Source organism: Sorex fumeus, unplaced genomic scaffold (assembly GCF_029834395.1).
Source record: "Sorex fumeus unplaced genomic scaffold, SorFum_2.1 ptg000047l, whole genome shotgun sequence".
NCBI lineage: Eukaryota > Metazoa > Chordata > Mammalia > Eulipotyphla > Soricidae > Sorex > Sorex fumeus.
Window position 1 is genome coordinate 7,233,581 of NW_026606104.1, and position 12,949 is coordinate 7,246,529.

The 12,949-nt window shown below is 46.1% G+C and overlaps 1 protein-coding gene across 1 annotated transcript in view; it reads left to right on the forward strand.

The window, feature by feature from the left end:
- Positions 1-12,949, forward strand: part of ABCA4 (ATP binding cassette subfamily A member 4) — a 139,770-nt gene that overhangs the window by 65,061 nt on the left and 61,760 nt on the right. Inside the window, exons 12-16 of the mRNA XM_056122821.1 lie at positions 1,694-1,899; positions 2,518-2,694; positions 5,995-6,217; positions 8,610-8,831; positions 10,622-10,826. Coding sequence (XP_055978796.1) covers positions 1,694-1,899; positions 2,518-2,694; positions 5,995-6,217; positions 8,610-8,831; positions 10,622-10,826 — 1,033 coding nt within the window. The remainder of the gene's footprint in view (positions 1-1,693; positions 1,900-2,517; positions 2,695-5,994; positions 6,218-8,609; positions 8,832-10,621; positions 10,827-12,949) is intronic.

The following is a 12,949-nucleotide window of genomic DNA, read 5'->3' on the forward strand; positions in this document are numbered from 1 at the left end:
TCTAACTGCTACATAGTACTCCAATGTGTAGATGTACCAAAGTTTCTTTAACCAGTCATCTGTTCTCGGGCACTCAGGTTTTTTCCATATTCTAGCTATTGTAAATAGTGCTGCAATAAACAAACAAGTGCAGATGTTGCACTATACTTTTTTGCATCTCCAGGGTATATTCCCAGGAGTGGTATAGCTGGGTCAAATGGGAAACTCCCAATAGTTCTAAAGTATAGCCAAGGATGGAAACAACTGCTCTACTGCTCTAGTCATCATCATCTTCCTCTTCTTCTTCTTCTTCTTCTTCTTCTTCTTCTTCTTCTTCTTCTTCTTCTTCTTCTTCTTCTTCTTCTTCTTTTATGGCAGGGAGGAGGGAGAGACAACATTTAGCAGTGCTCAGGGCTTTCTCCTGGCTCTGCATTCATAAATTTATTTCTAGTAGTACTCAGGGACCATATGGGATTCTGGGGATCAAACCCAAGTTGACCACTTACAAGGCAAGCCCCCTACCTGCTTTACTATCTCTCCAGCTCCGCAATTGCTCTATTCTTAAGGTCTTCAGATAATCTATGTGCCTGTGCTGAGCTTTTCTCAATTCCTTTTCTTCAGCTAATTCTTAATCACTCTCTGCTTACTCAGTAGTCCTCTCCTCCACGCAGCCCTCCTGGACTCCTCCAGGTAGACTTAGTCACAGCTCGCTGTGGATCTACAAGATGATTCTGGGCTTGCTTTCATCAGAACCTGAACGATTCTATGTTCAGCTGGTTGATTTACTCCAACCCTCTATCTCATTAGGTCTTGAGTTTCTTTCAGCAAGAGACTTTATCTTTCCTTCTTGTATCCCTGGAATCCAACAGGCCCCGGCACATTGCAGGCTCTCAGTATTTGCCGAACAAATTAATCAAGACAAGGCCATCTGACCTCTTGTGAGTTTGGTTCTAAGAAAGAAACAGTGACACAATAACCCTAGTGTATCATAGGAGCAAGAGGTTAAGGGAAAACCAGATCTGTGTGCAACAGAATTCTTTAATAAATGAATGGAATGTACCACTCCTAATATTAGAATTGAAAGGATTCTTCATTTTGCTTCCTTGTAGGTAATGATTTTCTTCACTTCCGGGGGGGTGGATGGGAGGGCATATTAAGGAAATTCATTCTTTGCCCTCATTACTTGTCACAAGATGATTGCAGTTGGAAATGATTCTCTTTCGAAACCGTTTGACTCTCTCTTGTTTTGTTTTTTCCTCTTCCTCTCCCTTCACGCAGCTGGCCATCTTTGTGTGTTTGCCGAGAGGCAGAAGGGTCACCCTTCGGACTGTTTCTCTCTCTTGAAAACTCTTTTATCGGCAGGCTTTCTGATCTTCAAAGCAGGCTGGATCCAAAGTGACCTCACTCCCCCAACTCCCCATGTCATGGCGGGGGGGGGGGGGGTGCTGTGAGTACTTCTGTCATTTTGACAGCTCGCATATTTGGACAGCCGGAGAGTCCGGGCAAGTCAGCATTTCCTCGTCCCCCTTTACTCCCAAACCTAGACACATCGAAAACTTGACACCAAACCCTGGAGAGATTCAAACTGAGTTTACTGGTTTCTTGAATCTGACCCATTTTCTGGGGCAGCAGGCCTGGTCCTCTGCTTTCTTTTGGGGGCCATTGAGTCTTTGAAGTAGAGGGCTCTTCTCTCAATTTTTGTGATTGTCTACAGTGCTTGATCCTGGATAAGTTTGAAAGCTATGATGATGAAATTCAGCTCACACAGCGAGCCCTATCTCTGCTGGAGGAAAACAGGCTTTGGGCCGGAGTGGTGTTCCCTGACATGTACCCCTGGACCAGTTCCCTACCACCCCATGTGAAGTACAAGATACGAATGGACATAGACGTGGTGGAGAAAACCAACAAGATAAAAGACAGGTGATATTTCAGGCAATCCCTGAAGGGCTTGGGCATCCCCAGGAGCCTATGCAGCAAGGATGGGGGCATGTCTCTGGTCTCAGATCAACCTTTCCGTCTGCGGGCAGGAGGGTTACTTGAGAAGGCATCAAAGCATATCAGTATCAAAGAAATAAGCGAGCCATAGGCTCTGTTCGCTGGTGGAGACAAAGAGAGCTCAGCTATCATGTCTTCATCCCTCTACACAGCATTTGTTTCTGGCTGGCCTTGTTGAGTCTGGAGAGGGAAACTTCTAAGTATTAAATTTTCTGCAGCTAGAGGTTTCTCCAGAATCCCTGGGAAATTATGGTGAGTGCAAAAGTAAGCCCATGAGACTGGTGACTCCAACTATACGTCTCTAAAATTGAGTTCTGGAAGAGGAAATAAGACATTTTGTAGAACTCAAAGTAGCTTCCTGGAATGAAAACAATGATGAGCTATGTTGTGGTTAATACTCATGAGAGTTTAAAGGTGAATGAGAAAGCCTGATCCTTTGGAAAAGCTTAGGGGGAGAGTTCTCAAGAGTAGAGGTTCCAAGCCCTGTGATGCTGGTGAGGACCAACTCCTATTGCATCCTTTCTCTTTCCCATTTCTTCCTAGGTTTTGGGATTCTGGCCCCAGAGCAGATCCAGTGGAAGACTTCCGGTACATCTGGGGAGGATTTGCCTACCTGCAGGACATGATTGAACAGGGGATCACCAGGAGTCAGACACAGGCTGAGGTTCCCATTGGAGTCTATCTACAGCAGATGCCTTACCCCTGCTTCGTGGATGACTCGTGAGTGGGGAGCTCAGAAGCGCTGTTTGTCTCCCTGATAAGTTCATAGGGATGCCTGCACCCTCCGGCTTTAATAGCTTTGGAGAAAAGCCTGGGGATGGGGCCAGATGGGGGGTGGGGAGGCCCAGAGTTCTGATATCAGGGCTTGCTTCCGCCAGGCTCCCAACAGCACCAGAGACCCACAGGAGAAAGGAGTTTATGTTGTGTGTAAAAACGTTAGGTGAAACGCAGGGTGGGTAGGGGAGGGGGGAGGAAGGGAAGTGAGGTTGGGGGAGGGGGCAAAGGCTTTTTAAATTTCTACTACGTTGTGTCTTTGGTATGTGGAAGGGTTCTGGTCAGAGTGTTTGCCAAATGATTGCCAAATCAGCGAATTAGGACTCTGCATGGCAAGTAGGTTGGACTCCTAGGAGCCTTGGAACAATGCGTCTCCTTCTCTAATTAACATTCCATGATGGACACTTAGTGAAAAGGTAGAGGAATGTGTTGGATGATTCCGACCCTTCCTCCCTCCCTGCCCCCAACTCGGCATCCCCTGCCCAGTCCGGTACATTCATTAGTGGGTAGCAAGTGAAGTGAGTGGCCTCCCCATCCTGAACTTGGATTGGGCATTGGGGGTGGGCCGGGAGAAAGAGTTGACTGTGGTGGATAGGGCAGACTCACATCCAGGACCTGCAGTGACAGCTAAAATAATCCAACAAGTAGAAAGAAAAACCACACTGGGCCGATTTACCATGGTGTCCATGGGCGTTGGACCAAAGAGAAATGGGCGGAAGAAAAAAAGAGTGGAATCACTAGCTGATAAGATGGTAAAATGGAACCCAGGTGTGCACAAAAATTCCCTCTTCACACCCTTCTCCAACTGCCTCCCTCCTCAATCCAAGAAAAGATGAAAGAGACGACAGTGGCCTTTCTGCAGTCAGACTACTGGTTAACATGGAAGGCAGAGCCGGGAACAAAAGTCCAGTTTCACTGCTAGGAGCACTTGGGAGTGGCCAGCAGGAAAATGGGGTAGCTGTGACTAGACAACTGAGGTTCAGCCTTTAGGTGTGGGAGAGCCCTCTGGTGGCTGGTTCTAAAAGTGCAATCTTCAGAAATTCAGTTTCTTCCCTAGGGCCATCTTGAGTGATATCCTCCCTTACTAGAATAGGGTCCTTTCTATGAAAACAACCACTAGTTTATTTTTATTCTCCCCTCATCCCAATTATTATTGACTTACAGTACTTTTAATGATAATTTCACGCATACATTATTCCAACATCACCCACCATTACCAGAATATCACCCACTTCCCTCCAGCAATGTCCCAGGGACCCCTGGGGACCCCTCCCAAACCACCCTCCCAGCAAAAATTCAGTTCTGTAAACCATCTCTTTTGGTGTGTTTCCTTTGGCCCTTTGTTTTTCTATTGCTGTGTTCCTTTATACCCTATGTATGAGAGGGATCGTTCTCTGTCTATCCCTCTTTTGACTTCCATGCTCAGTAAGTTACTCTCTAGCACCACCCACATAACTGAAAACTGCATGATATCATCTTTTCTTATAGCTGAGTAGTATTCCATTGCATATGTACCCCAGTTTCTTTTTTCTACGAATCTGTCCTCACCAGTTTTAACAATATGATCCCAGTGATGTGTGGGATCTAGTGACTGGCACATCAAGTGCAGGAAGATCATAGGTAAAGTTCACAATAAAGTCATTCCAGTTTATCAGATCCACTAAGCTTGCCGGAGTCATTATCCATGGGTCAAGTCTATCTGTATGTGACTGGCAGAGTCATGGCTATTCCAGGTCAGACAATACTATTGAAAGTGGTTGAACTCTTGTTCCAAATATTGATCTCACCACTATAAGTTCCCATTGTGGCCCACCTTCTCAGATATCAGTATCTGTTGGCATGTACCTAACTATTCCAGTCACCTCCTATATCAAGTCTATAGTCTTTTCCTAAGAGACCTAGCAGGGAAGGTCTATAACCATCACACAGACTTAAAAATATGGTTTTATCTGTCCATTTTACATATAGAATATTCAGTTGGGCCAAGCAGAAAGCTACTAACTTTCTCTAAATAAAAAAGTAATCCTGTGGGGCTGGAGCAATAGCACAGTGGGTAGGGTGTTTGCCTTGCACACACCTGGGTTCAATTCCCAGCATCCCATGTGGTCCCAAGAGCACTGCCAGGAGTAATTCCTGAGTGCATGATCCAGGAGTAACCCCTGTGCATCGCCAGGTGTGACCCCCCCAAAAAATTAATCCTGTGGGTAAGGTGCTTGCCTTGCACACAGCCAACCTGGGTACAATTCCCTGCACTACATATGGTCCCCCAATCCCTTTCAGGAGTGATCCTTGAGCACGGAGCCAGGTGTAAGCCCTGAGCACCTCTGCATGTCGGATGGCATAAAAACAAGAAAATAAATTTTAAAAAGAAAAGAATAGAAAAGAAATAAAGAAAAAGTAACCTTTCAGGAAAGATACACCAGATAATAATAGATACAGGTCACTATGTGCCCAGTAGAGATTTTCCTCTCTTGTTTTCTTTCTTTTTTTTTTTAATTTTTATTAGTGAAACACCATGAGGTACGGTTGTAGACTTACAAATTTTTGTGCTTGGGTTTCAGTTATACAATGATCCAATACCCATCCCTCCACCGGTGCCCATTCTCCACCACCACTTATCCCAGTATCCCTCCCACCCCCGATACCCCCCACCCTACCCTACCTCTGTGGCAGGGCATTCCCTTTTGCTCTCTCTCTCCTTTTGAGTGCTATGGTTTGCAAAAGAAACATTGAGTGGCAATCATGTTCGGTCTATAGTCTACTCTCATCACGCATCTCCCAGCCTGGGAGGAATCTCCCAACACCCTTTATTTGGTGCTCCCTTCTATCTTAAACTAAGAAGCCTCTGAAGCACCTCCAAAGAAACAGTGACCAAATACAAAGACAGTCTACAGAATGGGAAAGGATATTCGCCAAATACACATCCGACAAGGGGTTGATATCAAGGATATACAAAGTACTGGTTGAACTCCACAAGAAGAAAACATCCAACCCCATCAAAATATGGGGCAATGAAATGAACAGAAACTTTCCCAAAGAAGAAATCTTAATGGCAAAAAGCACATGAGAAAATGCTCTACATCATTAATCATCAGGGAGATACAGATCAAAACAACAATGAGATATCATTTCCTCTCTTGTTTTCTACCTGGGCTTTATTCTCCCCATAATCACCCAGTCCACAGTTACTCCACCTCACCCTGGTGTATACTATTCTGTATTTCTGTTTCTCTCCCCTTGATTCAGTTTCATGATCATCCTGAACCGCTGTTTCCCTATCTTCATGGTGTTGGCTTGGATCTACTCTGTCTCCATGACTGTAAAGAGCATTGTCTTGGAAAAGGAATTAAGACTAAAGGAGACCTTGAAAACCCAGGGGGTCTCCAATGCAGTGATTTGGTGTACCTGGTTCCTGGACAGCTTCTTCATCATGTCAATGAGCATCTTTCTCTTGTCCATATTCATCATGGTAAGCCAGGTAGATAAGAACCAGAAAAATCCCAAACCCCTTTGTTCCTACCATCCTCCCTTCTGTGAATGAACTTGTACTTACATTAGTAAGCGAATCCATGAACAATGGGAGGTCAGTATTACAGTGCTACACTATGCCTATTTGGTCCAGGAGTGTTCCATCTTACTTCCTGTACAACCAGCACGTAAACTCCAACCGGCCCCTTCTCTTAAGAGGACTGTCTGAAGAGATTTATTTTTGAGGGTAGCACTGCAGTCCATTGAGCTGTGACCTTAGCCTCCTGTACTCAAGCAAAACTAATGTAGACATTAAGATCTTTCTGTACAACATCACCCCACTCTGATATGACTTGACACTTGCAAAGGAGCCCAGGGATCTACAGAGAGGAAAAAAGCTACGCCCTGGTCCTCCTCTAGTGGTCTTTTGTTCTTTCCATTCTTCAGCCTCTGCCTACCATTCTCCACCAAGAAGTTTTTTGTCCTTAGAATTAGCGTGAAAACATTTAAACATTTGCCTTTTGCAAAGTGCCTAAACTTACATGGTATCTTGCCCTGGTCACGAGGCTTCACTCAGCTTGTTGCCAATATATGATATTGAGATCTGCTCTCTGAGAATGGGCAAGAGGACTTCAAAGCTTTTAGGACAATGAAGCAAAGAATGTTCACCAGGAGTTTCTTGTTCAAAGCAGTTTCTCCTTGTGGGAACAAGGACATTGTTTTGGGGATGACGGAAACAGAGTTTTACACACCAAAATAAGATTTTTCTTTTGAATGACCCTCCCATCTTTCCCTTGTCCTTCCTTCCACCTCAACAAGGCAGGAAAAAAGCTGGAAGTTAGGACAATGGGAAGGTCCCATTGTTAGTTAAGCCTTCAGAGCAAAAAAGAGAAAAGGTGGTTATTAAAGGAAGTCAAAGTCAGTAAAATACTTGGGTTAGCCAAGTGATTCTCATCTCGACTTTAAGTCAAAGATAAATTATACAGCCTAGAAGTTGTTAAGATTTTGCTTTGAGCTGGAAACTAGAGATTGAGAAAAGCAACAACCATTTTAACATTCTTCCATTCAAAAGTCACATGACCAGACAATGCTGTGACTTTCACTGAGGTTGATGTGATCGAGGGAGCATTTCAGGGTGACGTGGAGAGCTTTTGACACAAAAAGAGGAGCTCTTAGTCCTCACGTTTTGCTTTCTTCTCTCATTTCCTGGTGCTTGGTTTGTTTGATTCCAGTTCAGCAAGACTCTCTTCCATGCTCCTCTGCCCTTGTTTTATTCTCTTTCCAATGAGTGCTCTGAGTTCCATGAGTGCTCTGCAGACATGAAAGTGTGAATGAAGGATAGATGGTGGCAATAGTGGAGAAGTGGCACACTTCATGCCCAAGACAGATATTGCTAAACCTTTTTTTCCTGAGAACCAAATGTTTTAAGGTATTCTGTTAATACCTTTCTGTTCCTCAGAAAAAATAAAACAGAATATTTTATGTATTTGAAGTTATATGCAAAGGACAAAAACCCTGTTAGGATGCCTATGGCAAAAGCAACTAAAGATGAATGAACTTAAATTTTAGTTTATCCTGTAGTGTAATTGGGAGCCAGTTCACTTACTGAAAATGGTCAGGGCCCAGAGTAATAACACAGCAGCTTAGAGTATCTGAGTGTGTAAGTTCCATGAGCATTGTGCTAACAGTGTGCACGTGCCAAGGAAGGCACCAGGTGTAACCCCTGGGCATCATAGCTAGGGCACTAACAACAAAGAGGAGGGGCAGAGGAAATGATTATAATACAGAAGAAAAGCATAAAAAATAAAATGAACTAGTCTGGCCCTATTTCTACATAGTCAAAGTGAACCATTCTTGAGCTAAGGCGAGAGATACTGAATGTCACAACCTAATTCTAGGAACTGTATCTGTTGGTATTTGTGGTTGGGGAAGATTGAGCCAATGATTGATCTTTTCAATTATGTGAGTGATAAATCTCAAAATAGATATTGAAGTGATGAGTTAGTGCCCCAGCTCCAGGCAGAAGACTAACACTCCTTCCTCCATCTTGTCTGTTCCATACATGGGGCGTGTCTTATGTTCCCAGACGCACCTCTGCAGCTCTTACTCCCCCGATCCAGCCTTATTCCTCCACTCCACCAAGGGGCATTTCTATCCTGCAGAATAATGACACACGGGAAAGCAATCCCAATGATTCTGCTCAGGAAAAGGGTGTGCAGAGGATTAGAGAAACTCTACACACAGACTTAACTGTCGAAATGGGCTAACAACATGAGGCTGGTGGGAGACCTCTTGTGGGGCAAATCCTTCTGAGCACCCCAAAATCACAGCACAGAGGCAGGGCTCCTAGATGGCAGTGGGAGAGACTGACAAGCCATCCTCTTTGGTTTCAGCATGGGCGAATTCTACACTACAGCAACCCATTCATCCTCTTCCTGTTCCTGTTGGCATTCTCCACTGCGACCATCATGCAGTGCTTCCTGCTCAGCACCTTCTTCTCCAGGGCCAGCCTGGCTGCCTCCTGCAGTGGCCTCATCTACTTGACCCTCTACCTGCCGCATATTCTCTGCTTTGCCTGGCAAGACCGCATGACCGCTGACCTAAAGATGGCTGTGGTGAGTGCCTGGGGCTCACCCCAGCAGGAACCCATGACTCTGAGGGTCTGTAGCAATCTCTGAGGACTGGCCTTTTAACTCAGAGGGATGTGAGGGAAAAAGACATGGGGACAAAGTAGGAGCAGTCCTCTAACAGTTCTTCCTAGTCCAACCCCTGAGTCTGTCTGCCCTGGAAGTGAAAGCCAGTTATCTCCTGAGTCCCTGTGTCTCCACACAGAAGAGCCACGTCCATTTCACCCTGATTTCTCTTCCTCGTGTTTGAGAAGATTCAGAAAGGAGGGAACTGCCTATCTTGTTCTATCCCAAAAGATGGTTTCAGGGCTCAGGGATGTAGCTCAGCAGTAGAGCATTCACCTTGGGTCCCCAATCCTAGGCACATCCAATAGAGAAAGAGAAAAAAAATTATGTTTTCATGAACTAGACTTTTCTTCTTTCTAGCCAAAAATTCTTGAATTGGGGCATCTGTACACATCTCTTTATCATGCTATACCAAAGCATGCAGAAAGGGGTATAAAACTGAGCCTGTTCCAAGCCAGGGATGATTCCAGAAAAGAACAGTTGATTGCCCAACACATCTCTTAGTGTGGATTCCCAAACTAACAGCACTGTCTTCTCCTATTGCTTTCAAGTGGGTCAGATGCATCCGCATTTTGATCAAATCCAGCCCTTCCTAGGTCTGGGGGCGTAGCTTGTCTTCTGTCCTGCAGAGTTGCTGTGTCCTCAATGTGCAGATGAAGGGCTGGAGAGAAGACAGGCCCTGCCTCTCTTTGGAAAGATCAAGCTCTAAGCTGTGTTGATGACTCAAACTTATTGGCTTCAGAATCAGGGCAGCTGTCATTTAGTTCTCTTGTTAAATAGGAAATAGGAAATTAATTGCTACCATGTAGAGCACCCAGTTTTCTAAAATAATCCCACTAGGCCACTGGGAAGAAATCTGGACTCAGCCTGTGGGCAGCCCCCAGCTGCTTGGCACCCTGGGCAGGTGGCTGTTGTTTGCAGGCCACAGCTTGCCGCCTGGGTGTGGGCTTGGCCAGCAAGCTATGGTGTGAGCATCTCCGAGCATCAGGGCTAGGCTGGAATTTTTAAATTATTTTTGTGAGCACACAGCTTCTTCCTTCTGCAGGGACACTGGGATCCCAGACAGCCTGCAAACCATAGGGAGGTCTCTAGGTTGTAGCCCTGGAACTAGCCCAGCCCTTGCCCAGACATTCTGCCCACTAGGGTCTCCCAGAGGCAGGGGGCAGGATGGAGGGCAGGCAGGACCTGACTGAGAATCTCCCCCTGCAGACTTCCTCTGCACACTACAGAGAACTGAAGAGACTGGGTGGCCTCTTTTGAGAGATGGGGGAAAGTGAGAATGTAATTTACAGAGGTGGAGGTTGGGGGCCTTAAAGGTCATCTCTGGTCCTGATCCCCTACCTGCTCTGGGACATAGGGAGGTGGACACTTTTAATGGAAATTGCATGAAGTACTAAGCTTATTATTATTATTTTTTATAGGGGCACAGCTTCCAGTATTCAGGGGACCATGGGTATCAGGAATTGAATTCAGGGATCCACCTATCTCCTCTGCCAGAACTTAACTTCTTTGTTTTAATAAAGCTTTTGTCTCTGTTCTACCAAGAACTGTGGGGCGATTACTATGAGCCCTCCCCAGGGTGGCCTTACCTGCGCCTGCAAGCCCAATGTGGGTGCTCTCCTAGTGCTTCCTCTCCAACCTCTGGGCTCTGGGGGACACATGCTTGGGGCAGACCCTCCACTCACCTGCCCCACCCCGCCCTGCCCCTGCAGAGCCTGCTGTCTCCAGTGGCATTTGGCTTTGGCACTGAGTACCTGGTTCGCTTTGAGGAACAAGGCCTGGGGCTGCAGTGGACCAATATCGGGACCAGCCCTGTGGAAGGGGATAGATTCAGTTTCCTCTTGTCCATGAAGATGCTGCTGCTCGATGCCACGCTGTACGGCCTGCTGGCCTGGTATCTTGACCAGGTGTTTCCAGGTATGAGGCCTCTCCTCGGTGCAAGTTAACCAGGCTCCCTAGAGCCCTCGACCTTGTTATTCTCTTCCAGGTCAGTCTCGTTGTGTCTCAGCTATTTCCACGTGGCTGTCAGACCAACACTGGACATTTAAGTCCAGGACCAAATCTCAGTCCATGAGTGCGTTGTGTAGACAGCAGGTACAGAACCCTTGTGCTCTTTGGCCCAGCCTCATCCTGCCATCATCTTCCTGACCTTTCAGCTCCATCATGGTGCTAGAAGATGCTTCCAGAACCTCCGGCAGATGTATCAAAACAGTGGGTTCCTCTTACTCAGAGTAAAATCTAGTATCCTAACCCTTGCCTACAAGGTGCTCCATTAAAAGCTACCATGGTCTTCCTCATTTCCTGTCCTTCCTTCCCTATGTGCCTGACCCCAACCACAGGCTTCCTGAATGACTTCTCTGTCATCTCTGAGAAGACTACTGCCTCAGGAGTTCGGCCCCTGGCTGGAGCTTAGTCCAACCCCTGGGTCTGTCTGCCCTGGAAGTGAAAGCCAGTTCATCTCCTGAGTCCCTGTGTCTCCACACAGAAGAGCCACACATACACACACACACACACACACACACACACACACACACACACGTCTACATTCACACCTTCATACATACACACACATACATAGACAGGCATGCATAGACAGACACACATACATATTCTCACATGCACACACACAAACACACATCTGTCAGCTTGCTTCTTTTCACCTCAGGTCTCTGCTCAAATAGCACCTTTCTGTCATCTTCCTAGAACGGAAATCTTTATCTTTCCCTAGGCAAATCCCTTTCTGTTTTAGTATTCCTGTCTTCTTATTCTAACCTGTGTTTCAAATGTCTCCATCAAACACCACTGACAATATACATCCCTATGTGTTTTTTAAGTCAACTCTATACCTTGAGTAGAACAGGGCCCCACAAGACACACTCAGCTTTGCCCACTATTAGAACACAAGTGCTCAGAAGTGCCTGACTTTCTGTGGACACTGAATAAATATCAGATTGATTATAGTTCTTTCATTTGCTTTGTAGAAATCAAACTGCCCTTCCAATTCATCTTGCAGAGCAGCTGGAAAGTCACTCTCTGTGGAAGTGGCATCATGGGCTGAGGCCCCAGCGGGTAGCACCCATGGCCATGTCCAGAAGATGGCCAGCAGGACAGCATGAGGTTTTCACAGCACCTAGGCTGAGTTTTGGTAGAAATATGTCAGTGGCAACCCTGGAATAGGACAGAGGTCACTGGCCGAGTCAGGAGACTTGGCTTTGGATGCTTGTTGAGTGACTCATTTTTGATGACTTCCATTATAAAATGCTATGAGTGGTTTGACACGACACACATTCACTGTCTTGTAGTTCTAGAGACTAGACGTCCAAAAGCAAGGTGTTGGCAGGAGCCCAGGCCTTTTGCAACCTGGCTGGAAAGGATCCTTCCTCGTCTCCTCCGGTTTCTGGTGACTTTTCTGAAAGCTGTGACATTCCTGGGGTTGGAGCTGCATCCTCAGATTTCACTTAGACTTTCCCTGGGTGTCTGTCTGTCTTCACACACTTGTCTTCTTACAAGGAAACCAGTCACACAGGGTCAGGGCTCACCTGATTCTAGTGTCGTATAGTCTCAGTTTGGTCAATCCCATCTGCTGTTACTCTCTATTCAAAAGAGACATTCCATGGGATGGGGCTTAACACTCTGGTAGCTTGTTGTTTTTTTTTCCTTCCGCTATTTCCGTTTTCAATAGCTAATGTGTCATTTCCCTCCCGACACTGGCCAATTTTCCAACACCAGTGGGGGAATCCACCAACTCAGTTCCTTTTTTTTTTTCTTTTTGGGTCACACCCGGCAATGCACAGGGGTTACTCCTGGCTCTTACACTCAGGAATTACTCCTGGCGGTGCTTGGGGGACTGTATGAGATGCTGGGAATCGAACCTGGGTCGGCTGCATGCAAAGCAAACGTCCTACCCACTGTGCTATCGCTCCAGCCCATTAATTTCATTTTAATAGCAACCACCATAGTTGACAGGGATCCATAGACCTGTGAGGCTCCTATGTCAGGTGCCAGCTGCCGACGTGGTGTCCAGGCTCCTCATTCTTTCG